Below are 27408 nucleotides of genomic sequence, written 5' to 3'. Positions count from 1 at the left end.
AGAACAGGGAAAGATGGCGCCCGGAAAACCTCGTCGGCTGGTCGTGTCACGAGCGCCATCAATTGGATAAGTTTCGCACAATTCGCCCTGATACAACTTGGACATGATACAACTCTCCCCGCTCTCCCCTATATTGTTAAAGTTATAGAGCAAAAATGATATTTTAAGGGCTTTTAGCTAAAAAGTGAGATATGTTGCACTGTTAATGTTATACCATACAGTACTAATATTTATACGAATGTTATGTAAGGACCGTTTAACCCGCGCCCCGTTGGGCTCTGCCGAGCAACGCGCCCCGTTGGGGGGGGGGGCATTTTGGCCCCCCCTAAGATCGCGAGATTCGAGAACCACGCAACCTAGCGACAAGCGGTAACGGTGTTGGATAGCCCTATCAGGGAACTACCTTGTGACTCAATTTTATTGACCTAGGTCAAACCGATGACGTCACAGGTCAGGTCAAAGGTCGAATTTTCACCGTTTACAGGCATTTCAAGAAATGCGTTGTAAAATCGAGTAAAATGCATTTCATTGGAAATCATCGATGGGGAAATGTTCTTCAAACACATATTTTGCTATTTGAGGTCACTGATACCAGGTCAGGTCACAGAGGTCAGGTCACTGGGGGGTCACACTATGAAAGTGTCGTGTGATACATGTTTTATGGTCCATTTTACATGAAAAATGCGATTATGTTGGTCAGGCAGCCTTTGGGGCCAGCTTAGGTCACGTTTTGGTCAAGGTCAGGTCAAGGTCAGGTCAGGTCAAGGTCAGGTCAAATTAGGTCAAATTTCAAAGTTAATATTTTTGCATAAAATGGGTATCGAATCGATGAAGTTCGTCACGGGGAGTTCAATGGTGGTCTTTGTTTTGCCGTACGTGGTCTAGAATCGCTAAAAATTGAGTTCAAAAATTTGACGTCAACATTTTTGAACAGTTTTTTTTTCGCTATAACTTGGCCAAAAACGTGATATCGATCTGAAATTTGGTATGTATATAGAAGAGCGCAGGGACTATCACATATAGGTACTCCGGTTTTTTCGAAATTCGGAAAATTTTGGATTTTTTTTAGTTTTTCTAAAAAAATCAATTTTTTGAATTTTTAGGGGTCAAAAACCCAAAATTTTGAAAATCCGAGATAGCCATTTTGTAGCGCCGCTTTTTGTATACTAGACCATATAAAGAACTTTGAAATTGCTTGATAACTGTAGATTTGGTGAGCGTTTCAAGATTGCATGTTTTTTGCTCATTTTTGCTCGAACATGACCTCAGTTTGACCTCAATAACTCCTGACCTAAGGTGACTTAAGACTTGAAATTTGGTGTGAAGGTGTCAAATTGATGCCCGGGATGGTACTGAAAATTTGGCGGCGCTGCGCGTCGCCGTTTTCTTGCTATTCAAGAAAAACCACAGGGGGGCCAAAATGGCCCCCCCAACGGGGCGAGGGTTTTAAGTGTTTGTAGTGAGGGGTGACGAGGCAGGCTGGCTTAAGTATGGCATTTTTTCGAACATCGCTGTTCTAAAATAAAATTAGCACATTGGGGTAACCCCGGGCGAGTGGCCAAGCTTACCCCCAACCGAGAGCAATGCCACTAAACCACTGTTTTCCATGATATAATAGGTACTGAGTAGGTTTGGTTTACACCTAGATCAAAGATAAATTTCGAAAATAAAAATGTTATCATAGACAAAGCCTCTTCGGCCTGTCGCTCTATTCCAGTGCCTATAAATATCAGGTATGGATGAAGGGCGATTGCTTGCCTGGTTTTTACTGTAAAATATGGGAGATATCCGCCCCATTTTAACGGTTTTTAGTTACCCTCCATCAGTTTATATCAAAAAGTGACTAAGTTTATGTTTATATACTACAGGAACAGTCATGTCACTTGAGGTCAGCTAAGGGTCAAACTACGTTTTTGCAGATAACGCGACAGACAATGAAGCTAGAGCTTCAAAAATGGTGTCGTCGTATTCTTCTTCATCAGCCGAGTCGAATGATATGCAATATGATGCATTTAGGTAAATCAAAAAAAAAATATTTTAAGGAATTTTGAAATACACATTTTTTGTCAATTTTGCATCACGATTCTCATCGACCTGTACTGTATATGTGGTAGACGCTAGCTAAAATACCAGTAGTGACATAAACTCTAAGATGTCCAGAGCTAACCAGTAGGTACCGTAATATTCCACTTTCCGTCAATATTTGGAAGACACATGATGGTTTCATCAACTCGTTGTAAAGCGCCGGGGAGGTGGCCGCGCGTTACCCCTATGCCGGGCTTACCCCAGAAAAAATCAACACTTTTTTAAAACTCGATTTTCTCAACCTTATACTATTTCCACGAAACCGAATTTTTGGGAAAACACGGCCAATTAACTTAGCTAGCTAACAGGATATCAACATTTTATACAGCACGTATGGTATGTAATAAAAATGAAAAAGAGCTTACTATGTCGGGCTTCCCCCGGCTTCCCCTAATTGGTCGGTTTGATTGGTTGATTTTTGACAAATATGTGGTTATCTATCGAACATCGGAGTTAGATGCATGTTCGTGGATAAAGCGTATCATTCGTTGAACGTTTGCAACTTTAACAAGCACCTTTCTACCTAAACTGTAGGGTGGTGCATAGGCGCGGGAGCCGGGGGGGGGGGCAGTGGGGGCAGCTTGCCCCTCCCCCAACTCTGGGGCCGTGGGGGCGATGCCCCCACAGCTTTGAGACGGAATACCACACTTTTTTTGCAAATGTTTTCTTTTTTTGTTGAAAAAGCTGAGGGGTGAACAATAAGTGGCCTAAAACCGGTGAGAAACCTAGATTTGGGGGTACCCTAGGTTGATCCCTATTATGGTGTGCCCCCCCCCCCCCAGTCGGAAAGTACATAGGTAGTTCCCGCGCCCCTGGGGTGGTGAATAGCTAAGGGTTAGGTGCTGTAGGGTTAGGTGCTTGTGCAATATCCACTGACGTGACTGTTGATTACTTACCACTTATTTATATCAATGAAGTGTTAGTGCTATTTGGGTATTAGGGCAGCAACACCGTAAAAGAAATCACCGCCTGCCAGTTCAGCTTCTCAGTCGGCTGTGCTCAGCGCTGTTTCTCCGTCCATTTGTCGATGAACGGAACACCCCGTTGTTTTTCTGCGTCGGACGATCGCCGAGTGCGTTCCGTCTCTCCCGCGGCTGTTTACGGCTCCGCCGCGCTGGGTGAGGGAGCGGCCACGTCAGTCTCCGGCAGTGGTACGGCGCCTCTTCTGCGGGACCCGTCCCGACTCCGATCGCCCACCTCACCGATCAGTGAGACTCTGGATCCACGTAAGCCGTGCACGGACTTATTCTTCGTGTCCGGCCAATGTTGTGATGCATTAGGCGGGGGTCAGTTCAGAGCAGTTCCCGCTCGCCAGCCGGCAGCCGTTCGCAGAAGCAGCGGCGCCAATCTGCCCGACGCGTCTCACCGCACCTATCGGCCGACCTGTCGACGGCCGACAGCACGGTGTTGGCCGCGACGGGCGCCGGTCGGAACACGGACCGGCCGACGGTCCACGGTCACGCGACGGGGGCACGTGCGGTCGACGCGCCGAGGATGGATGGCCGGCGGCCGGCCGGCGGACAGCGCCGGCCGGGCGCGTCACACCAGCGGAGGCTGACCCCGACCGCGCACGGCAGCTGACGCCGGCCGAAATAGACGGCCTGTCTGGCTGTCGCGTGTCACTGTCGCCCGCCTGACCCACTCGGCCTGATATCAAACCTCCGCAACAGCCGGAGCAAACAAAACCGTATCTGTTGTTTCTGGTGCATCAACAACGCCCCATAGTTCAACAACAGTACGGAGTACCGAAATGCCCCAAAACACGACTAACAACACAACATCAGGAGAAGCACAAAAAAGACTTGACAAAGCAGCATGCATATTACATACAAATAGGTATATTGCTAGTTGCTGGTGAAGGCCGACTAGCGAGCATCGATTTCGCTCACTCTTAAAACAGTTTAGACGATGATCGCTATAAATGTGACAATATTCCACTAATGACCAGTGCATTGCAGTGGTGGCAGGTGTCAGGTGACATCGAGGCACCTGCCGCGTGCTCGTCCCTGGCTTGAGTATCGCGGAAGAGACGGGGCGGGCCGCAGACGGCACTCGACGAGCTCTGTTCGTCCCATATCGGCAGTCGAGTGTTCCAGATTCAGACAGCCGGGGTCGTGCGGCTTATCAGCCGGCCACCACGGGGCCACGCGATCACCACAGTGCCAACGACAGTGGTCCGACAAACTGCGGCCCGCGGCCACTCGGGTCGATACCAATCACATCGTGAACAGGTGGGACTCATTAGACGACAGAAGGAAGTGCCGGGTCGAACGCTCGTGGGGACATTGCAGCTCGATGGCGGCTGAGCACGGGGAAGCATGCAAATGGCTCATGACTCATACGGATAATTGCCGAGCTGCTTCATTGCGTTCGATGGTGCTGGGATTTGAGAAGGGAACTAAATGCTGGCGCAAGCAATCGAAGACTATTATTTCGATTAGTTCGCCGTGGCCGTCGCTGCAGGCTCTAACACTGCAGGCTCTAATCGCTTTTATTATGATACACAATAAACCTGCACAGAGAAAGCATGAGCTTCATCGGGTGCAGCATTTCACTACTTTTAGGCATAATGCTGCTGGATGGTCTGTGGATATTGGCCTCCTCATCGTTCGAGTCCGGCCCTTTCCTGTCCTGCGGGGTCATTGGGACCGTCGCGGCCGCCGGCGGGGGCTCGCACTATCGCCCGGCGCGGCGGTGGTCACTTCCGTGGCTGGTCCGACGAACGGCGGGCGTACCGTCGCAGGCTGCGTGACGCGCCGGGGGCTGGCCGGGGCCGAGCGTCATGCTCCGCCAATGGGAACGCGACGCCGCTGACCCGCCCACGGCCTGCCCCTATGACGCCATCAGCACGCGCATGAGGTCCCGGAGGCGGCGCTTTGTTTTTGTTCTGATACTATCGGACGAGTCATTCTAAAAACGTCACATCCCGGGGATTTCATAAGCCATGTTGCAAGAACCCATGAGTAGACTCGAGACAGCCAGCCGTTAGCACGCAGAAGGCGATGGGCGTAGAAGGCATGGGTAGGTTTCAGCTTTCATCAGAACTCGGCTGGATGAGTTCACTGTTTCATCAGTCCGATGACCTTTCAGTGGATAAACTGAGCTGCGGCATTCGTCGATTCCGTTCATTAGCGACAGGTGCCCGCGGTGACTCAGGGCGCAGTCATGGGCGGTGTGGCAACATCGAACCACTCGGCGGTATATTGAGCCCGGACGGCCCGACTCCAATTCCAGCACCCGGAGACGGCAGCTGTCAGCTGAGGCAGCCAACAGTCGTCACATCGACACGGTAGCTGAGGCAGCCAACTCGTCACACCGAGACGACGGCTGAGGCAGCCAACTCGTCACACCGAGATGACGGCTGTGGCAGCCAACTCGTCACACCGAGATGACGGATGAGGAAGCCAAGGGATGGGAGATTTGGTTGGCGTGAGATCTGGCACTGTCAGTCCGTCCATTCAAACATTTGAGCCTATATTTATAAGAGAGGGTATGTTCCAAGCCTGGCGCCGCGGTTCACTAATGCTTCGAAGTGCTGGGGCGGCCGGGTATGATAGGGCTGGGTCTGGCGTCGCAGCGCGACCCGGCTAATTCTGCTCTCAAGTTACCGGCGCGCTCGCCGTGCCGCCGTCTGCGGCCGTGCCGGGGAATACGGGGCCAGCCAGCGAACCAAGCCGCGTGGAAATCGCCTATTACCGGCCGGGTCAGGTGTCGGCGGCTCGTGACCCCGCGCTGGCCGCCGCATAATGCCGAGAGGCCGAGTCGCCGCCGCGCCGCTCCTGCCTTTGACCTGTGACCTTGTTCGGCCGGTTGGACGCGAACGTGAAAATCGCAATTGTTTGTCAAATAGGTAAGCCATTTACCAGCGCACAGTTCCAATCATGTATCCCTACATAGGCGTAGGAACAGGGGGGGGGGGGCCGGGGGGGGGGGGGCCATGGCCCCCCCACTTTCGGAGGTGGGGGGGCCAGCAATGTTAACTGGCCCCCCCACTTTTTGCTGACTCAAGTGTCTGTCTGTACCTACCTACCACCCGGTAACTTGACAACTATTCAGCTTGCCCTGAAGATTCCCTTTTGTTTCTACAGCGTTATTGACCGCAATTTCCTTCACTCAATGAAGGAAACCATATCAGAGACACGACTGTGGGTCCTTGTGACAACATTTTGGTGAATACGAGTCGCGGGACAGCGAGCACCGAAAAGGTATGACAATACTAGCACGGTGCAGGAGAATGCGTATACAAACGACCAACGCTTGACCGGATCTGCTTGGGGTCGGCATAGTTCGTCAAAGGCGTACTAGCTGGGGGCAGGGCAGGGTGACCGTGCCCCCGCCTCGGCTCAAACAGGCTGGGGGCCAGCAATGTCTGTATCTGCCCCTCCCCCTTCCACTTTCAGTGCAGTGGCGGTCGCAGAGGGGGATCAGGGCCATGCCCTTCCCCCCTCCAAAGGCTAATCAGGGGCCAGGGGGACATCATATCATTTGCCCCCCCCCCAAACAACCAATGGGCCCCCATGGGCGTATGGGGCTCTGGCCCTTATTCAATTGTCACGAGGCTCAAGAATCCCACGCTAGCTATTAACAGCTCCCAAACCAGTCTTTGAGGGTCCTACTGCCTACACTGATCTCGGAGGGCCCTTCAGTGGCGGTCAAGCGCCCACATTGACCGCTGGCCTGAGAACCCACATTGACCTCAGTTGAGGGCCCCTAAACCGGCCTCAAGGGCCCAGCCGGCGTCTGAGGGCCTCACACCGGCCTCTGGTGGCCTCATTTCTGTCTCTGGGGTCCCAAGACTAACCTTTAAGTGCCTCTGAGGTTCCCGCAGTGAATTCCGAAGACCCGCTGCCGGCCTCTAAGGGTCCGCATCGGCCTCTGAGGGTCTATATTGGCCTTAGGGGTTCAACGCCGGCCCATGCCGGTCTTTTAGGGCCCCACACTGACCTCTAAGCGCCCATGCTGGCCTGTAAGGACCCACATTAGCCTATGAGGGCCTTGCACGGGATTCTGAAGACCTGATGCCGGCCTCTGAGGCCCATCTTGGTTTTTGAGGGTCTTTTGCTGGTCTCTGGGGTCCAACACCGGCCCATGCCGGTATTTTAGGGTCCCACATTGACCTCTGAGGGCCCCGCACTGGATTCTGAAGACCCTATGCCGGTCTCTAAGGGTCTGCATCGGCCTCTGAGGGCCTACCTTGGCCTATGATGGCCCTCCGCTTGTCTCTAGGTTCCAGGTCCCGCCCATGCCGGTCTGTTACGGCCCCACACTGACCTCTAAGGGCCCATGCTGGCCTGTAAGGACCCGCATTGGCCTCTGAGGGCCTTGCACTGGATTCTTAAGACCCGATGCTGGTCTCTGAGGCCCATTTTGGTTTTTGAGGGCCTTCTGCTGGCCTCTGGGGTCCCACACCGGCCCATGCCGGCATTTTAGGGTCCTACACTGACCTCTGAGGGCCCATGCTGGCCTGTAAGGACCCACATTAGCCTCTGATGGCCTCCACCTGGGGCGAAACGGCGAGGGTGGTCGTACCCGCCCCCGCCCCCTCGGCCGGCGCGTATGTAGAAAACCTATAGATCCGGACGTCGAGGGTTAAACTGGCCTCTGAGGGCCCAGACCGACCTCTAAAAGTCCCACACCGGCCTCTGATAGTCAATCAGCCCAGTTGCAGTGGTCGCTGATATAAGACCTCTAAAAACGTTAAAGGTCTGGCTGAGCCTAGCTGGGCCGTTCATGCTGATTTTTATAGGTATATTGAAAACACTCGCTTTGCACGTTTCAAGCTCGCTCGTAATGAAAAAGTTGCTGGATGCCTCTGGAATTTGCATGGGTGCCAACTGCCAACGGCTGCGGAGGACAGGGGAACGCGTCCATCAGTTTGAGTTTATGGACGGGAGTCTCCCTGAAATTTCAACCAATTTTGTTTTTGTTTTTGTCTCGATTTTTTTTTATCTCTGAGCATGTTTGCAAAAACAAAGTGGCCGAAATCCGAGGAGAAATGGGATTTTGGGGGTAGGTTAGGTTTTGGACCTCTGTGACCTTGGCCCCCCCACTTTCGAAAACGTTCCTACGCCTATGTATCCCTAATTATCTGCAATCTTTGCCAGGTTAGCCCATGTTAAAGGGACCCTCCCACCTTCAAAAAAGTTAATGAATTGGCATGAAAGTGATGTCGCTCGGTTCAGAAAGAGCAAAAACGAATATCTACCAAATTTCATCGAAAAATATTCACCGGTTTTCAAGATATTAGACTTTTACTTTTGTTTACTTTTTGGGATCTCCGCTGTTCCTAGCGACTTTATTTGAAAGTGCGGCATTTGTTGCGCGCAAAGCAGCATATACCACCGCGTGCACAAAACGTTTTAGTCAAACATTTAACGGACGCTCGAAAGCCTGATGACGTCATCAGATTCCCGTAATGGTTAAGAGATAGGGACCACGCTGGTCCCACCCTGCAAGTAAAGGGAAAAAATTTCTTGAACACCATAAAGCTGCGGGGGTTGCGACCAGGATAAATGGTGGTTTCCGAGCCTGGCCGCAAACTTGGCTATCTCAACTCAAAACTAATGTTAAGGTGGGAGGGTCCCTTTAAGGTTAGTCCAAGCCCTAAGGTAGAGTAGAGTAGGTAAATGCTCCGATTACCGCCCTGTAAGTTTGAAGCCCGCTGTAGCACAGCCTGTCTGTTCGTTTATATAGGTATTTACTGCAAATTAGAGATGTCAATCGGATACCAACTTTTTGGTATACCGATACCAAACCGATACCAACTCGGTATTTGGTATTTCAATCCTAATGTGTTTGGTATTTTGTTGGTATCATGAACCCTCGCTAATGTTTAAGAGGCTAAGAAATCGGTAAAATGTTGGTATTTTCCTCATGTTCCCAAGTTGGTTTGGTTTCGGTATTTGTCCACGGTTTTGGTTGGCATTTGGTTTGGTATCGGTATTCCGATTTTCCGTACCTAATTGACATCACTACTGCAAATATCTATTTAGGTATTATTGTTGTCAGTAAGTGACCTGGGACTCGTTTCATAAAGCGAGTCCGTAACTTACGGCGGTTCTTGGTCTTGTATTGCAAGTGCATGTAAAGCGATGACGTTAATTTGAATCGTTGAACTTGAATCTATTTATGGTGCATGGAAGAACAAAGGGAGAAGGGGAAATAAATGTATCGCTTCACATGCACTTGCAATACAAGACCAAAAACCGGCGTAAGTTACGGACTCGCTTTATAAAACGAGGCCCAGGACTCTAAAAAAAAGAAATGCGCGATTCTGTTATCCTACCAGTTTTTTTTACTCGAATTTGAAGCCTTGGTGCATATTCTAAAGTAGAACGCATGATAATACGACACGGGCACCTCAATGCGATGGATCTTTTTTGTTTCATTTGAAAATGTTTGGCCATCAAAAAGCAATCGAACGAAATGAATACCAACCAAATCGACACAGACCAACCCAATACCCACGGATCAAAAATAACCCTCCTTCGCGTTGCGGAGCACGCGGGTAACCCTAGTAATCTCTAGTCTCATGTGCAGAATGGTTGAAAATGTCCAGGTCATGTGTATTTTGAAAGTGTAAAAGATATTGATTAATTTATTAATGTAGGTAATATCGGTATTGTCACTGACGAAGGCACCCTGCCTGAGGCCGAAACGTCTGGCTATTTAGAATATTTGCATTTGTGTTGTCATCGAAAGTGAATAAATATCACAATGTCTGACACGATACAAGATCAGTTTTCTTCTGCTTATTATACTAGAAAAAGTACAAAACGTATTCAAGAAACGTAAAATTAGGAATTTCTCGCAAATCACCTAAACCAATGCGGTGCACGTTGCCCATACCTGCACTTCTGTTGTCGTCACGCTGCCAAAAGACAGTCAGCTGTCGCCCTAGACCTTTCTATATTTCTGATATCGGGGTGGGCGGTGTTCCCCAAAGCTCGGTGTTCCCCCATCTTCCCCTACCCTCATACCGGACTCATGTCATCAAACCCAGCTATTTTCAGAATAGTGAGATTCTCGTATCTATAACCCATGGACTGAGTGAAGCTGATGGCCAGTGGTCACTCGGCAGGTCACGCTAGGTCATAAAAGGTCACCAGCAGATTTTCGAAAATCACCTTTGGACCTGAAGACCTGGTAGAGCAATGAAGCAACAATGTGTTCAACTCAATACGATTGATCGATTGATATACCTACAGGAAGTTCATGGGACCCGAGGTCAATGTTTAAGCTCCCCTTTATTGTCAAATTTGTTTGTTTGACATGTAGGTACCTATCGATGAAAAAAGCACAATGGTGTTAAATCGCACTTAGATAGAGTAGAAAAGATACAGTATCACTTTCTCAGATGGCTATACTTTTATGTAAATCGAAGCGCGATACCATCCGATATTGATTATTCTTGTTTGCTCCAAATGTTTAACGTAACTGAATTAGAGAAAAGACGCCATCAATACGATATCATGTTTGTGGAAAAACTGTACAAAGGTGTCCTCGATTCACATGTACTATTGGCACGGTTTCCGCTGTATGCTGCTCCAAGAATTACAAGGAGGATTGAAGGAGCTCGTGGTGTCATGAATGTACCATTTGCGCGGGTCGACACTATGAAAGGTTCGCTTTTTGTTAGGGCACCCACTATCATAAATGAATTTATGTTCGAGATAACAGATTTGGATTTGTTTCACGACTCAATGCGGGATGTTCGGGCTAAAGTAAGACGACATATACAAAACATGTGAGTCCTGGTGTGAACCGCGTGACTGTATTTATTGTGTTATGCATGTACTGTATGGACTGTGTGATAGATATGGTTGGTATATCGAGGGATTGTATGTGTAAGAGACGAAAGACTAAAGGCAATGTTTACACTGCTCCGAACGTATAACTGCTATGGACTGTTACTGGGCGTCAATTCGCCTGTTGTTCCATGACATCGAATAAATAAATAAATCAAATGTTTTGCGTTGATTTGAGTCCCAACTCCCAAGTTATTCCAGAAAAAAATGCTTCAGCGAATTCCGTCTATTTTGGCTGCCTTGTCTGCAGTGCCAAACACTGCCATGAGGTCAAATCTGAAGCCATTTGGCAAAATAAATTTAAAAAAGCTCGGTGTAGGTACAGACGAGCTTAGGAAGGACTTTGCCTGAAATAGTCCCTCCCAGAGCATGGTGCTTGTACTGTAAACGTCTGGCCAGCCACTTATATAGGTGTCTCTGGCTGTATCGAAAGGCGGGCTCAAGCGGCGCCGCGTAGGGGAGACCGGGGCAAAGTGGCCACCCCGCATTTTAGCCCTTCACAACTGGTGTCAACTCCAGTTATTGGTTGCCAATTATAGGTCTCTTTGCGGTCGTTCGAATAAGTCACACCGGGGCTAATTTCCGGGATGACTCCATTGTTCTGTAATACACGGAAAACTGAACAAACAGTATTTGTTCCCACTTCCCAGGCTTCTGACTATTTGGACAACTTTTAAAAGTCATTTATTCCATAGCCGTTTGGAATTTTATTTAAGCGTTCTCGTTCATGCATTGTGTGGTTATCGTCAGGGCTGCGGAGTCGGAATCGGATTCGGAGTCGCCAAAATCTTACCGACTCCGACTCTGGAGTCTGAGTTAACCCGCGCGGGGCTGGGGTCTCCAGCCGAACGCGCGGGGCTGGGGGGGTGTAAATTTTACCCCCCCTGTTATCTCCCGAACTAATGGTCCGATTTGGAAAATTCAAACGCCAATCGAAAGATCTCATCACGAACAACTAAAAACATGTACTCAATTTCAATTCTGAGGTCAAGGTCAAGGTCAGGTCAAGGGTACAAATTGCAAGTTTCTACAGTATCGGCCTTGCACCGTAGTTGCCGAAGAATGGAGTCATGGACTGAGACTGATTGCCCAAGACGTGTTCTTAGGCTACCAAGACAATATTCGTTGCATACAATATCATTCAAAGGTCAAGGTCAAGGTCAGGTCAGGTCTGGTCAGGTCACCAAAAACAAAATATAGAAAAGGGCATGTGCGACACATGTTTTATGGGTCATTTTAATCATATAATTCAATAGGCACACTCAATAAGTGATATGGACAACCTCTGGATGAATTTCAGGTCGAGGTCAGGTCAAGGTCAGGTCAAGTGAGGTCAAATTTTGAAGTTGGTTGTTAAGGCCTAAAAAGGTGTCTATCTGATGCAGTGTTTCATGTCGAATCGAATGGTGCTATTTTTGTTTCCGTACGAGGTCTAGAACTTCCAAAAAATCATTTTTCAAATTTTTTGTGTGTCGTGACGTCATAAAATGTTTGATAACTCCCACAATTTTGAACCGATTCTTCTAAAAATTGGTATGTAGGTGCACATAGACCACTTCTCTGACATATGTTCCGGTTTTTTCGATGCACTCAAAATTTTGGATTTTATAATTATTTTCCCAAAAAAGTCAGTTTTTTGGAAAAATTTGGGCAAAAATCCAAACTTTCCAAAAAAACCGAGATAGCCATTTGATAGACAAAGTAGAATTACGTATAACCTTTTTTGTTACGTCTTGATTCCTTTTAAATGAAGATGTTAGCGGCGTTTGAAATTTTGCCGTTTTTAAGGCGAAAATGGCGAACATGACGTCACTAAAACGTGAATTTCTCAAAAATTTTCCGACGGATTTCGCTCAAATTTTCAGGGAACGTGTCAAATTGATGTAAGAAAAGGTACTGAAAGTTTGGCGGCGCTGCGCACCGCCGTTTTTGAGATATTGCAAAAATTCGCGAGGGGGGGGGTAAAATTTACCCCCCAGCCCCGCGCGGGTTAAAGGGACCCTCCCACCTTCAAAAAAGTTAATGAATTGGCATGAAAGTGATGTCACTCGGTTCAGAAAGAGCAAAAACGAATATCTACCAAATTTCATCGAAAAATATTCACCGGTTTTCAAGATATTAGACTTTTACTTTTGTTTACTTTTTGGAATCTCCGCTGTTCCTAGCGACTTTATTTGAAAGTGCGGCATTTGTTGCGCGCAAAGCAGCATATACCACCGCGTGCTACAAAACGTTTTAGTCAAAGATTTAACGGACGTTCGAAAGCCTGATGACGTCATCAGATTCCCGTAATGGTTAAGAGATAGGGACCACGCTGGTCCCACCCTGCAAGTAAAGGGAAGAAATTTCTTGAACACCATAAAGCTGCGGGGGTTGCGACCAGGATAAATGGTGGTTTCTGAGCCTGGCCGCAAACTTGGCTATCTCAACTCAAAACTAATGTTAAGGTGGGAGGGTTCCTTTAACGCTGCATGGCTCAACGTCATGCACTGCACCTGCATGCTAAACGATACCTACTGCGCTCGAAATTAGATTTGGTCGAAAAAAGGCTATTTTGCTGTTTTGGACGACAGTTTTAAGCGAAAGTAGCAGAAGACGGTGAATGCCCCAGAACTTTCTTTTTAACCCGGCAGTTGCTGGGGTATTTCGCCATCCACCGTTTGCTGCAGGGGGGGGGGGGAGGGCGTTAAACGCCCCCAGCCGATAACTTGAGAACCAATAGGCGCAGCGAAACGCACGAGGCGGCAAACGAAAGAACGCGACGAGACGCTTCAGATGAGTACTTTAAAGTTGAATTTTGAGGTCACAGGTCGGGTCAAGGTCAGGTCAAACACCTGAAATCGGGCTTTCAGTAGCATTGACTTCAGGACTTCGCAATGGGCGCCTCTCGTCATAAACTCTGTCAAAACGGTGCACAATCCATCATATAAGGCCTACAAGAGTGTCAGCTCCATGTAGGGGTCAGTCAAGCATAGGTCAGGGTCAAGGTCAGGTCAACCGGGTAGGCACATATCGCCGAAAATCATCACTGATATTTGCAGCCTGTGACAAATGATTAACCCGCGCCCCGCTGGGGGGAAGGGGCAGAATCTGCCCCCCTCCCGTTTTTCGCCAATAACTTCTAAACGCGTTACGCTAGCGACGTCAAACTTTCAGTACCTTATCATACATCAATTTGACACGTTCCTTGAAAATTTGAGCGAAATCCGTCGGAAAATTGTTGAGAAATTGACGTTTTAGTGACGTCATGTTCGCCATTTTCACCTCAAAAACGGCAAAATTTCAAACGCCGCTAACATCTACATTTTTAAAGGAATCAAGACGCAACAAAAAGGTTATACGTGATTCTACTTTGTCTATCACATGGCTATCTCGGTTTTTGAAAATTCTGGATTTTGGCCCATTTTGTCAAAAAACTGTATTTTTTGGGAAAATAATTATAAAATCCAAAATTTTGAGCGTATCGAAAAACCAAAATAAATGTCAGAGAAGTGGTCTATGTGCACCTACATACCAATTTTTAGAAGAATCGGTTCAAAAATGTGGGAGTTATTCAAAATTTTATGACGTCACGACACACAAAAATTTTGAAAAATGTTTTTTTTTAAGTTTTAGACCTCGCACGAAAACAAAAATAGCACCATTCGATTTGCCGTGAAAAACTGCATCAGACAGACACCTTTTTAGGCTTTAAAAACCAACTTCAAAATTTGACCTCACTTGACCTGACCTTGACCTGACCTCGACCTGAAATTCATCCAGAGGTGGTCCATATCACTTATTGAGTGTGCCTATTGAATTCTGTGCGTAAAATGATTCATAAAACATGTGTCGCACATGCCCTTTTCTATATTTTGTGTTTGTTGACCTGACCTGACCTGACCTGACCTTGACCTTGACCGTTGCATGACATTGTATGCAACGAATATTGTCTTGGTAGTCTAAGAACACGTTTTGGGCAATCAGTCTCAGTCCATTCTTCGGCAACTACGGTCCAAGGCCGATACTGTAGAAACTTGCATTTTGTACCATTGACCTGACCTTGACCTGACCTCTGAACTACTTAAGCAAAAAAAATTGGGCTCTTAAAGCGACCCTCCCACCTTCAAAAAAGTTAATGAATTGGCATCAAAGTGATGTCGCTAGGTTCAAAAAGAGCGAAAACGAATACCTATCTACCAAATTTTATCGAAAAATATTCACCGGTTTTCAAGATATTAGACTTTTACTTTTGTTTACTTTTTGGGATCTCCGCTGTTCCTAGCGACTTTATTTGGAGGTGCGGCATTTGTTGCGCGCAATGCAGCATATACCACCGCGTGCTTCCAAACGTTTTAGTAAAAGATTTAAAAATCGTTAGATCTCCGCTGACGTCACACATTCAGAGGGGTATTCAAAAGCATTAGCCCCTCTGAATCAAAACGCTGCAATTTTGAAATTCAATATTTCCGATTTAAGGCATTTCTCGATGCTGTGAAAGCCGAAACCGGTAATTGTGAACCAGGGACCCCATTTTGGCTATCTCAACTCAAATCTAATGTTAAGGTGGGAGGGTCCCTTTAACCCGCGCCCTGGTGTGGGTCTGAGCCACCTTCGCCCTGGTGGGGGGGGGCCAAAATGACCCCCCCCCGTCTAACTCGAAAACGAAGAGGGCTAGGAAGACGCGGAAAAAAGCAAACGAAAGCCCATAACAAGTACGTTCGAAAGTATTTCGGTCATTTTTTCGCTAAGGTCAATATTGAGGTCGCTAGAGGTCATCATAGGTCAAATTTCAGTGTTTTCGGTGTTGCCGGACATATTCCGCTGTAGCTCGGAAACTAGAAGAGCTAGAGAGCCGCGGAAAAAAGCAATCGATAGCTCTTTTCAAGCTCTTTCGCCAAGGTTCGTCAGATTTCACCTCAGCTCAACGGTTTGGCCTACAGAGGTCATGCAAGGTCAACTTGGCAAATTTCGTTGAAAATGTTTTTAACTATAGCATGCATTCACGAGAAAATAGAGAAACGATTCATGCACCATCGTGCTTGGCTCGTCGAGACGCGTCGAATGATATATAGTTTGACCTCGAAAGGTCATTTTGAAAATTTGACCTCAGGTCAAGGTCATGACCTTACCGAAATAGGTCATGCTGCATATCATTCGATCCGCATTGACGAGACAAACACGATAAACGTCGAATGGAGTCTCTATCTCTATTCAATAACAAGTAAGTGCAGAAAAACCGCTGGTGACCTCTGGTGACCAGGGAGATGACCTAGCGTGACCTCAGCGAGGTCACAAGCAAATGGTTTCACATGGGCTGTGATTTGCTGACCCAAGACACTTCAATAACGAAATATAGGAACAATCACGCCCGATTTAGCTGAAAAACAACTACTTTTCGATTCTCCCATTGACTTATAATGGGGAGCAGCGATGACCTGACCTGACCTTAGGTCACATTTATAAAAAATCCGAGATAGCCATTTTGTAGAGCTGGGTGACATCTTCAAGTACTGTAAATTTTACATCGATCGGATAAAAGCTGTGCCTTTGAGAGAGCTTTGAACTTTTTTAGAGGTGGTGTCAGTTTTGGTGACCTTGTGACCTGACCTGACCTGACCCGAACCCCCCAAAAAAGGACATGATGTAAAAATGTTGAATAAACAGCTATACAAAGTTTCAGGGCGCTAACTCAAGTGGTTTCTGAGTTATCGCTGAAAAACCACAGGGGGGGGCCAAAATGGCCCCCCCCCCACCAGGGCGAAGGTTAAGATCCGCCTTGTTGAGAGCTTTCGATTGCCGTTTTTTCCCGTCTTTCTACGACCATCGGTTCGGGAGTTAGACAGGGGGCAGAATCTGCCCCCCGAGCAGGGCGCGTATGGCTGAATAGCCCAGCGGGGCGCGGGTCAATTGGTAATTTGGGGCGTAGAACACGATGGTGACATTAATTTCATCATATGTGTACGTGCTTGGCTCAAAAAGTTCAATTTAAGAAATGCATGTATCATAGTCGTGAGATAGTCACGAGGAATTGCCAAGATTCAGATCAAGATTTTGGAAAATGTGAAACAATAATCAATAATCAAAGATAGCCATTTGATTGTTCATGGTATTGGCAGTCTAATGCCGTTTACGGCATGTCTTTATGTCTATTCTGTGATTTTATATGATTTTTTGAACATATGCCGTTTTTGGTCGAAAACTCAGATATCATGACGTCACTAAAACCTCAATATCTAAAAAAAATTCCGACCAATTTTTTTGAAACTTTGTCACAATAAACTTCAATCAATTCGCTACAGGTACTAAAGATTTGGCGCGCCTGCGGCGCCCCGTTTTTATGCTATGGCCCGTCGAAAAAAGTGGGGGCGTTTAACGCCCCCCAGCAACTCGCGGGTTAATTCTGCATGCTATTTACCAGTAAAACGCCTTTTGGGCGAAGAACGAGCGAGCGAGATAGTGAGCCCTGCACGTGTGGAAGGGCGAGAGGGTGCTTCCAACGGGCTTGTGCAAAGCACCCTTCTAACCGGTCGCTAGCGGTGTGCCAAATTTGAACGCAATCGGCCCAGCCGTTCCTGAGATCTGGAAGCGGCATTCTGCACGTGCGCACGTGCAAACGGGGTCCAAAATGACTTTTGCACGGCACCCTAGTCTAACTGGTCCCCAACCGTGTACCAAATTTGAGCGCAATCGGCCCAGGCGTTCTCGAGATCTGGAAACGCCCCCCGCACGTGCGCACGTGCAGTAGCACCCTAACCGCAACACATGGGAATGCATTGCCTGGTGGGTGCCTACCTGTATGCCAAGTTTCAGCGAAATCGCCCCAGTAATTACCGATTTACTGAAATGGGAACAAATTTGGCACCTCTTATTGTTGTATTTTGCACGTGCACTGGGGGTGACCCACATACATTGAGAGCATCCTATTTTGGGTAGAAGTGATGCTGCTACCCTACAAAAATTACCGCAAGTCAATCGCCCAAGCGGCTGCTGAGATATGAGCCTCTCAAAATCACTACTTTTGCAAAACATCTTGAACACCCTTGACTTTTCACGTGGCACGTGCCACGACGGTCACTGAGATGTATCAAAAGCAGTCAATTACGGGGTAGAAGGGATGGGGCTACCCAACAAAAAAGACCGCAGGCCAATCGGTCCAGCGGTTGCTGAGATATAAGCCTCTCAAAAGCGTTACAGGCCGGGCCGGACCGGGCCGCTCATACTGAGATTTTTCCGTTATGTTGAAAAGACTCACTTCGCTCGCTACGCTCGCTCGCTCGTGATATAGAGGATTCTTCATGGCTCCGAGTGGAAGATAAGGATATCTTTTCCAAGCGGGTTACTGAAAAACCGAGCGACGAAGGAGCGAGGTTTTTCTGTAACACGCGAGGAAAAGATATCCGATCTTCCACGAGTGAGCCATGGGGAATCCTATATCTTTCTATGTTGAGGTTTTTTCTTAATCAATAAAATATTATATTTAAATGCATTCATCTATGTAAAAATAGATTCAGAGTAGTTTGTTCTTATTTCATAAGTTTCATCCATAAACAACCATTAGAAATGTCGTTCGGTTATTGACCCATCATCACATGAACTCTTGATTTTTCGCTATGAACCCTCGAGACCTTATCTTTGCATCTCAGAGGGATGCAGATATAACAAATTCTTATCTTTGCATCTCAGAGGAGTGGGAGATAGAAATATCCCTGCACTGTGACCCAATGGCAAATAAACCTCAACTAGAAAGATAATACTTTCACAAAATTCACCTAATGACGCATGGTGAAATAACCAGTTTAGCGGTGACACACCGTTTTCCGTGAAGGGAATAATAGTTCTCTTTCCCGAAATTAGTTTTTTTTTGCAATGGGTTTATGATTTTGTATAGCTAAAAATGATCAGCAAAGCAAATAAAACCTTTTTATAACAATTTTTATGTTAGTATAGGAATAACTATATTCTATACAAAATATTGTTTGACGCCGAAGCTTATTACGCTCTGACCAATCATATTGCGTATAGTACAAACCCGTTGGCTGTAAGCAGCATGCTGATTGACTGACGATGACGTGGCTGCATTCCTCAGCAAGGCACGCATTCTTCTGCAAGGCACTCTTTTCGGAACGAGAAATGGAGTATCTTCGTCAAGTGTGATCGTTGGGACGTAAAAGCTTCTGATTTGTGCTAGTCTCAGCTCAAGCCTTAAAACTGCTATTCCAGTTCAAAACCCCATGTTAAGGTGAACTGTTTCCTTTAACCCTATTCCTGGCGGGCTCCGCCGGGACAAGAAACTGGCGGGGGGGGGGCCGATTCGGCCCCCCCCCTGAGATCTCGAGAACGAAGCAAGATAGCGACAAGCGGTAAACGGCATCGGATACGCACGGCCAAGATCTACAATTTTTACTAAGGTCATTTTCAGGTCAGGTCAAAGATGACGTCACAGGGGTCGAAAAAGTCAAAATGGCGGCACTAGATATGGAGAGAGTTTTTCTCGAATAACTTTCGAATTAGTCAAGATAGGAACAAACTAAGGGCATCATCGTGATCCTCTCGTCAATCCGCATCGAATGATATATATGTTGACCTCGAAAGGTCAAGGTCAAAGGTTGACCTCAGGTCACGTGACCTCGAGGTCATCATGTATATCATTCGATGCGTCTTGACGAGCTGAACACAATGAGACCATCCACGCGTCTGTATCTTGTTCCTGTACGGAGTTATTGGCCAAAAACCTTTGGTGACCTTTGATGACGTCACATGACCTCACAGCTGCCCAACAGCAAAACAGACCTCAAGGTAGTGAAGGTTGATCGTATATGAAGTCATGTATGGTATATGGGGCCATTCCGACCCGTTTTAGTGGTAAAAACAGGGAGTTGATTTTTCCCCCATTGACTTATAATGGGGAGGTCGCGAAATTGACCTGACCTTAGGTCACCGATATCAAAATTCCGAGATATGCAAATTGCACATACTGGTACCCTAACTAAACCCTGAAGAGAAGAAATTGATCGGTCAAAAACTCTAGCTCTGGCGTGATTGCAAACTTTTCTGAGGTAGCGTCACCAAACCGCCTCTGGTGACCTGACCTGAGGTCAGATCAACTCAAAATTTTCAGACATGTTGCGTAGAAGCCTTTTAGGAAAAGTCAGAAAATTTGAGCTTCCTAGCTCAACGCGTTTGGGAGATATAACCAAAAAACCTCAGGGGGGGGCTCCTGAGGCCCCCCCGCCAGGAATAGGGTTAAGGGGGCGTTTTGGACGGTTCTCTCCTACCTAAGCTGGGCTGGAATAGTTTTGTCAAAATGGACGGGTCAAAGTGGCTAGTTCTCAATTGGCCATAAGTTGTTTGCATCTGGACAAAAAAATATTGATATTTAAATGCATCGTCATGCGTTTATTTTGGCCACTTTTCGGTGACCACTTACCTACATGAGTTACCCAAAAATGCAACGCACTGTTTTCCGTTAATGTCGATTGTTTATCTACAGGTGGGAAGATGACAAAACAGGCATCCATCCTCGTTTAAAGGTAGTGTGCCACCTTTGAAAGATTTCCCATTTTATTTTTCCTAGGATAAGAAGCTTCTGTTTTCACCTAATATCGCAAAAAAAATCAAAAATGGGCCTGGAATAGTGCCTTTTTCGCCTAAAAGTTTATCGGTTTTTAGATATGTATAACAACTGTAGTGGGCTCACCTGCAAACAGGCGTCGGGCAACAATCGCGAATGCAGCGCACTTGTGACAATAAGCAAAGGTCATTATAGTGTTACGACCATACGACGTACGGGAATGAGTTATCAGCTGTCTAATCGTAGACAACACAATGTCGAGCCTTAAACTGTAAGCCCCTATTGGTATTGTTTCTTTTCTTTGGCTGTCGAACATTATTTATGGTTTGAAATATGATTTTATGTAAAATAATTGATATGAAAAAGCCGTCTTATAAGTTATGACCCCATTTCACCACACGCAAGTGGCAGAAATGACAATGATCAGCTGACGCATTTTTCTTGGCCGAGGTCAGAGCGCGCAGCCCGACGCACCACCACCGCACCACAAAGTATGAGCAGAAGCCGCGCCCAAAGCCAGGGCCCCGGTAACGTGAGGTAGCCGAGTCGGGACAGCGTGCGCTGACCCAAGCCGGGGCCGCAGCTTTGGGCGCGGTCTACCGCATCCCCGCGGGCAGCCCCGGGCTATCACATGACACCGGGAGGACGCGCGGCTCCGGCTTGGGTCAGCGCACGCTGCCCTGACTCGGCTACCTCACGTTACCGGGGCCCTGGCTTTGGGCGTGGTCTACCGCACCACCTAACAGGCGTGTTCGAAACCGCAGGAGCTGATGATGAACGGGTTTATCGAAACTTGATTGGATGAGCATATCGGTAATAGCGATTTCAGTGTGTGCATTTATTGTTCATAGTGGTGTGAAATGTGGTTGGGGTACGACCGACAACCCGTCGGGGCGAATTTCGCACTGGGGTACTCAAAATTTGAAGAATTTAAGACGTTTCCATGAGTTTTGAAGGTATGGATAAGTTCTAAAAATCCGGTTCTCCTTATCTGGGTCATTAACTCCATACGGTCCAAGAAAGCTGGCACACTACCTTTAAACCTTGGTACCATCAACAACCGTAGTCGTACGTGAGGCAACTGTCCTGTTTCTCATATCGGGACCGAGAAATTGCCGGTGTCCGCTTTGCCCCGGAGGCCATCATATCATTTGCCCCCCCCCCCCCAAACAACCGATGGGCCCCATGGCGGTATGGGGCCCTGGCCTTTATTCGATTGTCACGAGGAAAAAAACACTCGCCAGCTATAAACAGCTCCCATACCGGTCTTTGAGGGTCCTACGCTGACCTCTGAGGGCCCTTCAGTGGCGGTCAAGCGCCCACATTGACCGCTGAGCACCCACATTGACCGCTGAGCACCCACATTGACCTCTGAGGGCCCTCCATTAGCCTTTAAGGGCCCTAAACCGGCCTCAGGGGCCCAACCGGCGTCTGAGGGCCTCATACCGACTTCTGGTGGCCTCATCTCTGTCTCTGGGCTCCCAAAGACCAAAACTAACCTTTATGTGCCTCCGAGTGCCCCGCACTAGATTCTGATTTCTGAAGGCCCGATGCGGGCCTCTAAGGACCCGCATCGGCCTCTGAGGACCCATCTTGGCCTTTGAGGGCCCTCTGCTGGCCTCTGGAGTCCAACGCCGGCCCATGCCGGTCTTTAGGGCCCATGCCGGCCTGTAAGGACCCACATTAGCCTCTGATGGCTCAAGCTGGCCTCTAAAGGTCTCGAACTGCCCTTGGCGGGCCTTGTACTGGTCTCTGAGGGGCGAGGGCCTTTAACTGGCCTCTTAGGGCCGAAACCGGCCCCTAAAGGTCCCACACTGGCCTTTGATACCCCCATTTGTCTCTGCGACCCAAGACTAGCCCTTAAAAGCCTCTGAGGGCCCGTACTGGCTTCTGAAGGATCTATGCCTGTCTCTGAGGACCCATACCGGTCTTTAGCGGTCTCACACTGACATCTGAGGCCCCAGAATAGCCTCGGTGGCCTTAAACTGGCCTCTATAGACCCCCAACCGACCTGATGGCCTTTTATGTTCTCTGGGGGCCCAAGACTTACCTTTGAGCGTCACGCACTGACCTCTGAGGGCCCACATCAGCCTCTGCGACCTCATACCGGCCTTTGAGGCCGGTATGGTAATGGGTACCTTTAAGTTAGCACCGGGCCCCCGAGGGTCGGTAGGGGCCTGTTTCTCAAGTTGCCCCCCCCCCCCGAAAAAAACTCCAAGTCTGCGACCGCCGCTGACAAGGTCAGGTACCCTTTGCAGTTTGCGCAGAGCTCTACACCAATTGATCGGTAACTCAGGCTGAATGCTGTGTTAGCCGGCCTTGGTTGGCCGGAATATATTAGGTAGGTGTAATATCGTAAAAGGCAAGATAATTAACTGCTTCCCTATCGGACACTGATCTACTCACATGCACGGACAGCGGCCTGGGCAGCGGTCAACAACATTACCAGCAGAGTCTCCCCCGCCATGACCGTCATCATCAGTGGGAAGCCGAAAGCGTCGACCAGCACGCCGCCTACCAACGGGCCAACAACGGTACCCAGCGAGTACATGCTCCAGTAGACGCCGGAGATGAAGGCATGCGTGCGCAGGTCGTCGGGCAGTCCGGTGCGCAGCGTGGCGGCCATCATCAGCTGGAAGCAGGGGATGTAGGCACCGCCGTAGAACGCCTCCTGGAGCGTCATGCCTAGGCCGAAGAGCCACCAGCGCGGCTGAAGGCCGAGCCACGGGGCTGGTGGGATCAGCAGCTGGCTGCCGACCACGATCAGCACGCAGAGCGCCATCACCGGGTACGGGTTTGCGGCACGCTCGGCCAGCCACGCCCACAGGAAGCTGGTGACAACGTACGAGCCAGCCGCCACCGTGAAGTAGAGGCCGAGAGTTGCCGGCGTGATGCCCAGCACGGCGTCCGCGTAAGGCGCCGCGCAAGACGAGAACGTGACGAACGCCACCGTGTAGCTAAACACGATCACCATGCACAGCCAGTTCTCGTATGAGCCGATGAATAGGCGGACTGTGCGGAGCAGATTCACGGGGGCGTCGTCCTGCTTCACTACGGCTGGCATGAACTGGGCGTTGATGAGCGCTGTGACAATCATGGCGGCGCCCAGGACGTAGAACGGCAGTCCGAAGCCGGCCGCCGCGTACAGACCGCCGCCGACGGCCGGGGCCACGGAGAGGCCGACCGACTGGGCAGCCGACACCATCGCCACAGCCGAGCTGGTCCGCTCGGCGAACTGGTTGCCGATGATGGTGAAGGAGCAGGCCGAGACGGCCGCCGTGCCGGCTGCTTCCACCATCCGCGCCACGAAGCATGCCGCGATGAAGCCGGTGCTGCCCGGGATGTAGAAGATGAGCCCGAACGCCACAGTGGAGACGCCGGCGACGGCGATCCCAGCGTTGTAGAGGCGCGTCACGCCGAAACGCAGCGCCAGCGGACCGACCAGCGGGTACAGCACCACCTGGGTGAGCGCGAAGCAGCTGAACACGCCGCTGATGGCCGTCTGCGAGACGCCTCGTCGGGAAGCCTCCACCGGGAAGAAGGGGATCATCAGCGCCATCAGCGAGCCGTTCAGCACACTGACGACGTTCATGCCGACCAGAAGGCGCCGCTGTCGCGTGGAGTAGCCTCCGGAGTCCGGTGGCACCAGCGGGGTGTCCTCGGCAACGGCCGAGCTAGGCCGCTTGTCCGACGTGATGCCGTTGTAAGCTGGTGCGAAGTGGCTCTGTTTAAGGGTATCATTCACCGCATCCGTATCGCTGGAATATCCTAATGATGACTTAAGATTCATGTTGAAGGGTACCGATGTTTGCAACTTGTTTCTTTTGTGTCGTATTCAGTAGGTAATAAGCGGAGTTCCGACGCTCGAGATTCGCAGTACTCTGAAAGAAGCGCGAAATGAGATGAGCCAAAGAGGCGCACATGATGACATGGAACTCCAGGTCCGTGTAGTGCTAAGAGGGAAACACGAGGCAGTTTGAGTCGAAGAGTCGTTTACCGACGTCGTGGTAGAGAACAGTGATCCGGACTTATAATCGATATCGAAGTATATGGCTATTGGCTATTGGCTACGTCCCCTTAACCCGCGTCCCGTAGGGCTACTGGCGGACCCTGCCACCCGTAACGGGGGCGTTTCGGCCCCCGTAAGATCTCGGAAAGTTACCGACCAATTTTCAAAATTCAAACGGTGTTCAATGGCCTTACCGGGGAACTACCTTGTGACTCGATTTCATGGACCTAGGTCCAGTGGATGACGTCACAGGTCAGGTCAAAGGTCGCATTTTGACCGTTTACTGTCATTCTAAAAAAAAATGTGTTATACCATCGAGTGAAAACAATGTTATTGAAAATCGTCGGTTGGGAATTGTTTGTTTAACACATATTTTGCTAACTGGGGTCACTGATGCCAGGTTAGCTCATCGAGGTCAGGTTACTTAAGGTCACGATATGAACCCAACTATACTAAGGGCGCATGTTTTGTGGTTTATTTTACATGGAAAATTAGGTTATAATATGTGGGTTAGGCTTGGATGGAGAATTAAGGGTTTTGAGGGTGCTCGAGCCTCGAGCACCCCCTGAAATTCAATAGTCACCATATAATAGTGCTTCAGAGGTGCTTAAATTACGTCTGAGACGCAAAGTGCTTTGCGTAAGACGATAGGAGAGTGATGTTGCTGGGAAAACGTACCTATATGTGCTTTTCTACGCAAGAACTCTACGCTTCCAGTTGCCAGGTGCTAGAAAAGCACCCCTTGGGATTATGACAATTCTCCGCCCCTGGGGTTAGGCCACCATTGGAGCCAGTTAAGGTTACGTTCTGGTGAAGGTTAGGTCAGTTCAAATGAGGTCAAATTTCAAAACTGATATTTGTGCGTAAGAAGGGTATCTATTTGATGTACCTCGTCAAAGGGAATCCAATGATGGTCTTACTTTTGCGTTATATGGTTTAGAACAGCAGAAAATTGAGTTTCAAAACTTGACGTAATCAATTTTGAGTAGTTTTTTAGCCATTACTTGGCCAAAAAAGAAGAATCGATCTCAAAGTTGAAATATCGATGGAAGCCTCTAAAGGCTATCTATCACATATTTTCCGTTTTTTTTCTCTCGAAATGTTGTTTTTTAGGATTATGGTATATTTGTATCCAAAATATTACTTTTTTAATTTTTAGGGGTCAAAAGCCAAAATTTTCTCCAAATTCGAGGTAGAAGTTTTGTAACCCTGTTCATTCTACACCTTTTGTGCCTTTAAAGGGACCCTCCTACCTTCAAAAAAGTTTAGGGGAAGTTGGGGCAATGCCGGAGTTGGGGCAAAGCCGAAATTCGAGATATTTCGAAAACCGTAAGACATGGATGCCACCTGTCAGTGATGCTCTGAAGCTTGTAGTCACTTTGCTGAAGCAAAGTGACTACAATTATCGCATGTTTGTTACGAGTCGTCATTCGGAATACTTCGACTGTGAGGGCGCCAAGAGCGTTTTCAAGGTACGTTTCCCTTGTACTACATGCGCCTTTGAAGCTGCATTTCTTACTCATTATGCTACCGTTTGTCTGGCCAATTCGGTCAAGTAATCTTTAGCATGTCTTTGCATAAGTGTGCTGCCTATTTGAAATTTATACAGCACGTTGAAAAGTTATGGGCCTGCAAATGAAAGTATGGCAGGCTGGGGTAATGCCGAAAACGTGCGATTACGCACGTGTTAAAAGCACGCTACGTGGACTTTACTGCTGTAGAATAGCAACGCGTATTTTTAGTCACACAAATTACACTTTCAACCGACACAACGGCCTGTTACCTATAAGGAATGATTTACCTGGCATGTTCTTACTATATCACACAATTATAACTTCCAGTGTGCACCGCGTCCTCAAGCTCTTAAAACACGTGTGAGCTTTGATCAATTCTGGATAAAGTTTGAGATAAAATGGCAAAACATCAATGTCGGCATTCCCCGTAGATCATTTCTCCCATTTTCGGCTTTCCCCGCAGTCCGGGGCAACGCCGAAAAAGTCACTTCTTTGATATTTTTAGTTTGTGCGCTTAACGGTATGCGAATTCATCAAATGCGCCTGGTATGTATGAAAGGCAAAAGACTGGCCTCTCGAATGACGCCAACAAGAATAGCTTATGTTGTCTACCTTGCGTGCTACGGGCGTCAGAAAAAAAGTCTTCGGCGTTCCCCCAACTTCCCCTATGATGTCGCTCGGTTCAGAAAGAGCGAAATCGAATATCTACCAAATTTCACCGAAAAATATTCACCGGTTTTCAAGATATTAGACTTTCACTTTTGTTAACTTTTTGGGATCTCCGCTGTTCCTAGCGACTTTATTTGGAAGCAATAGTTTGGCAGCTGAAGCCTGAAAGTGCGGCACTTGTTGCGCGCAAAGCAGCATATACCACCGCGTGCTACAAAACGTTTTAGTCAAACATGAAAAAATCGTTAAATATCTGCGCTGACGTCACACATTCAGAGGGGTACTCCTAAGCATTAGCCCCTCTGAATCAAAATGCTGCAATTTTGAAATTCAATATTTCCGATTTAAGGCATTTCTCGATGTTGTGAGTGCCGAAACCGGTAATTGTGAGCCAGGGACCCCATTTTGGCTATCTCAACTCAAATCTAATGTTAAGGTGGGAGGGTCCCTCTAACACATTTTTCTGTATCTTCAAAGCTGTAGGAGTCACAACTCTTCATGCGAAACCTTTTTTAAGGGGGGGGGGGGTTCGAAAATGGCGGAACAATTTTGCGTCAACCCATGGAATGGTCGTGTCAACTGACCCTTCTCCTGCCCCCAACCGCTAGATACTGTCCCATATACAGAACACACACGGACCGTTATCTGCCGCCGCCTGCACCTCGCCACTCGCCAAAAGATACTGCGGCCGTATCCGTACCAGAGGAAAGGGCAAGCCTCAGTCTGTGCCTGACACCTGTGGAATGCAGATGCACTAAGCGCCGCTGTCCA

General features: G+C 48.3%; 2 protein-coding genes across 3 annotated transcripts in view; one reads left to right on the top strand and one right to left on the bottom strand.

The window, feature by feature from the left end:
- The first annotated feature begins 4241 nt into the window (after positions 1-4241).
- Positions 4242-27408, top strand: part of LOC122382742 (MFS-type transporter SLC18B1-like) — a 57137-nt gene continuing 33970 nt past the window's right edge. Inside the window, exon 1 of one of the 2 annotated variants that reach the window (XM_043368471.1) lies at positions 4242-4316. The gene's annotated coding sequence lies outside the window, so the exon portion shown is untranslated. The remainder of the gene's footprint in view (positions 4317-27408) is intronic. The other variant, XM_043368469.1, reaches the window with a different exon arrangement.
- On the bottom strand, positions 22737-27321 carry LOC122382743 (MFS-type transporter SLC18B1-like). Its single transcript, XM_043368472.1, has 2 exons — positions 27277-27321; positions 22737-24326 (listed from the first exon to the last, which is right to left on the bottom strand). Exon 2 carries the CDS (start codon positions 24233-24235, stop codon positions 22844-22846), a length of 1392 nt encoding a protein of 463 aa, XP_043224407.1. The 5' UTR covers positions 24236-24326; positions 27277-27321; the 3' UTR covers positions 22737-22843.

Source organism: Amphibalanus amphitrite, unplaced genomic scaffold (genome assembly GCF_019059575.1).
Source record: "Amphibalanus amphitrite isolate SeventyFive unplaced genomic scaffold, NRLGWU_Aamphi_draft 000146F_arrow, whole genome shotgun sequence".
Taxonomy (NCBI): domain Eukaryota; kingdom Metazoa; phylum Arthropoda; class Thecostraca; order Balanomorpha; family Balanidae; genus Amphibalanus; species Amphibalanus amphitrite.
The sequence above is the reverse complement of the archived record's forward strand: the minus strand, read 5'-3'. Positions and strand labels throughout refer to the sequence as shown.

What these genes read in the sequence shown, in the direction of transcription:
- LOC122382743 (XM_043368472.1), bottom strand. Translation starts at nt 24,235, where the DNA reads ATGAATCTTAAGTCATCATTAGGATATTCCAGCGATACGGATGCGGTG.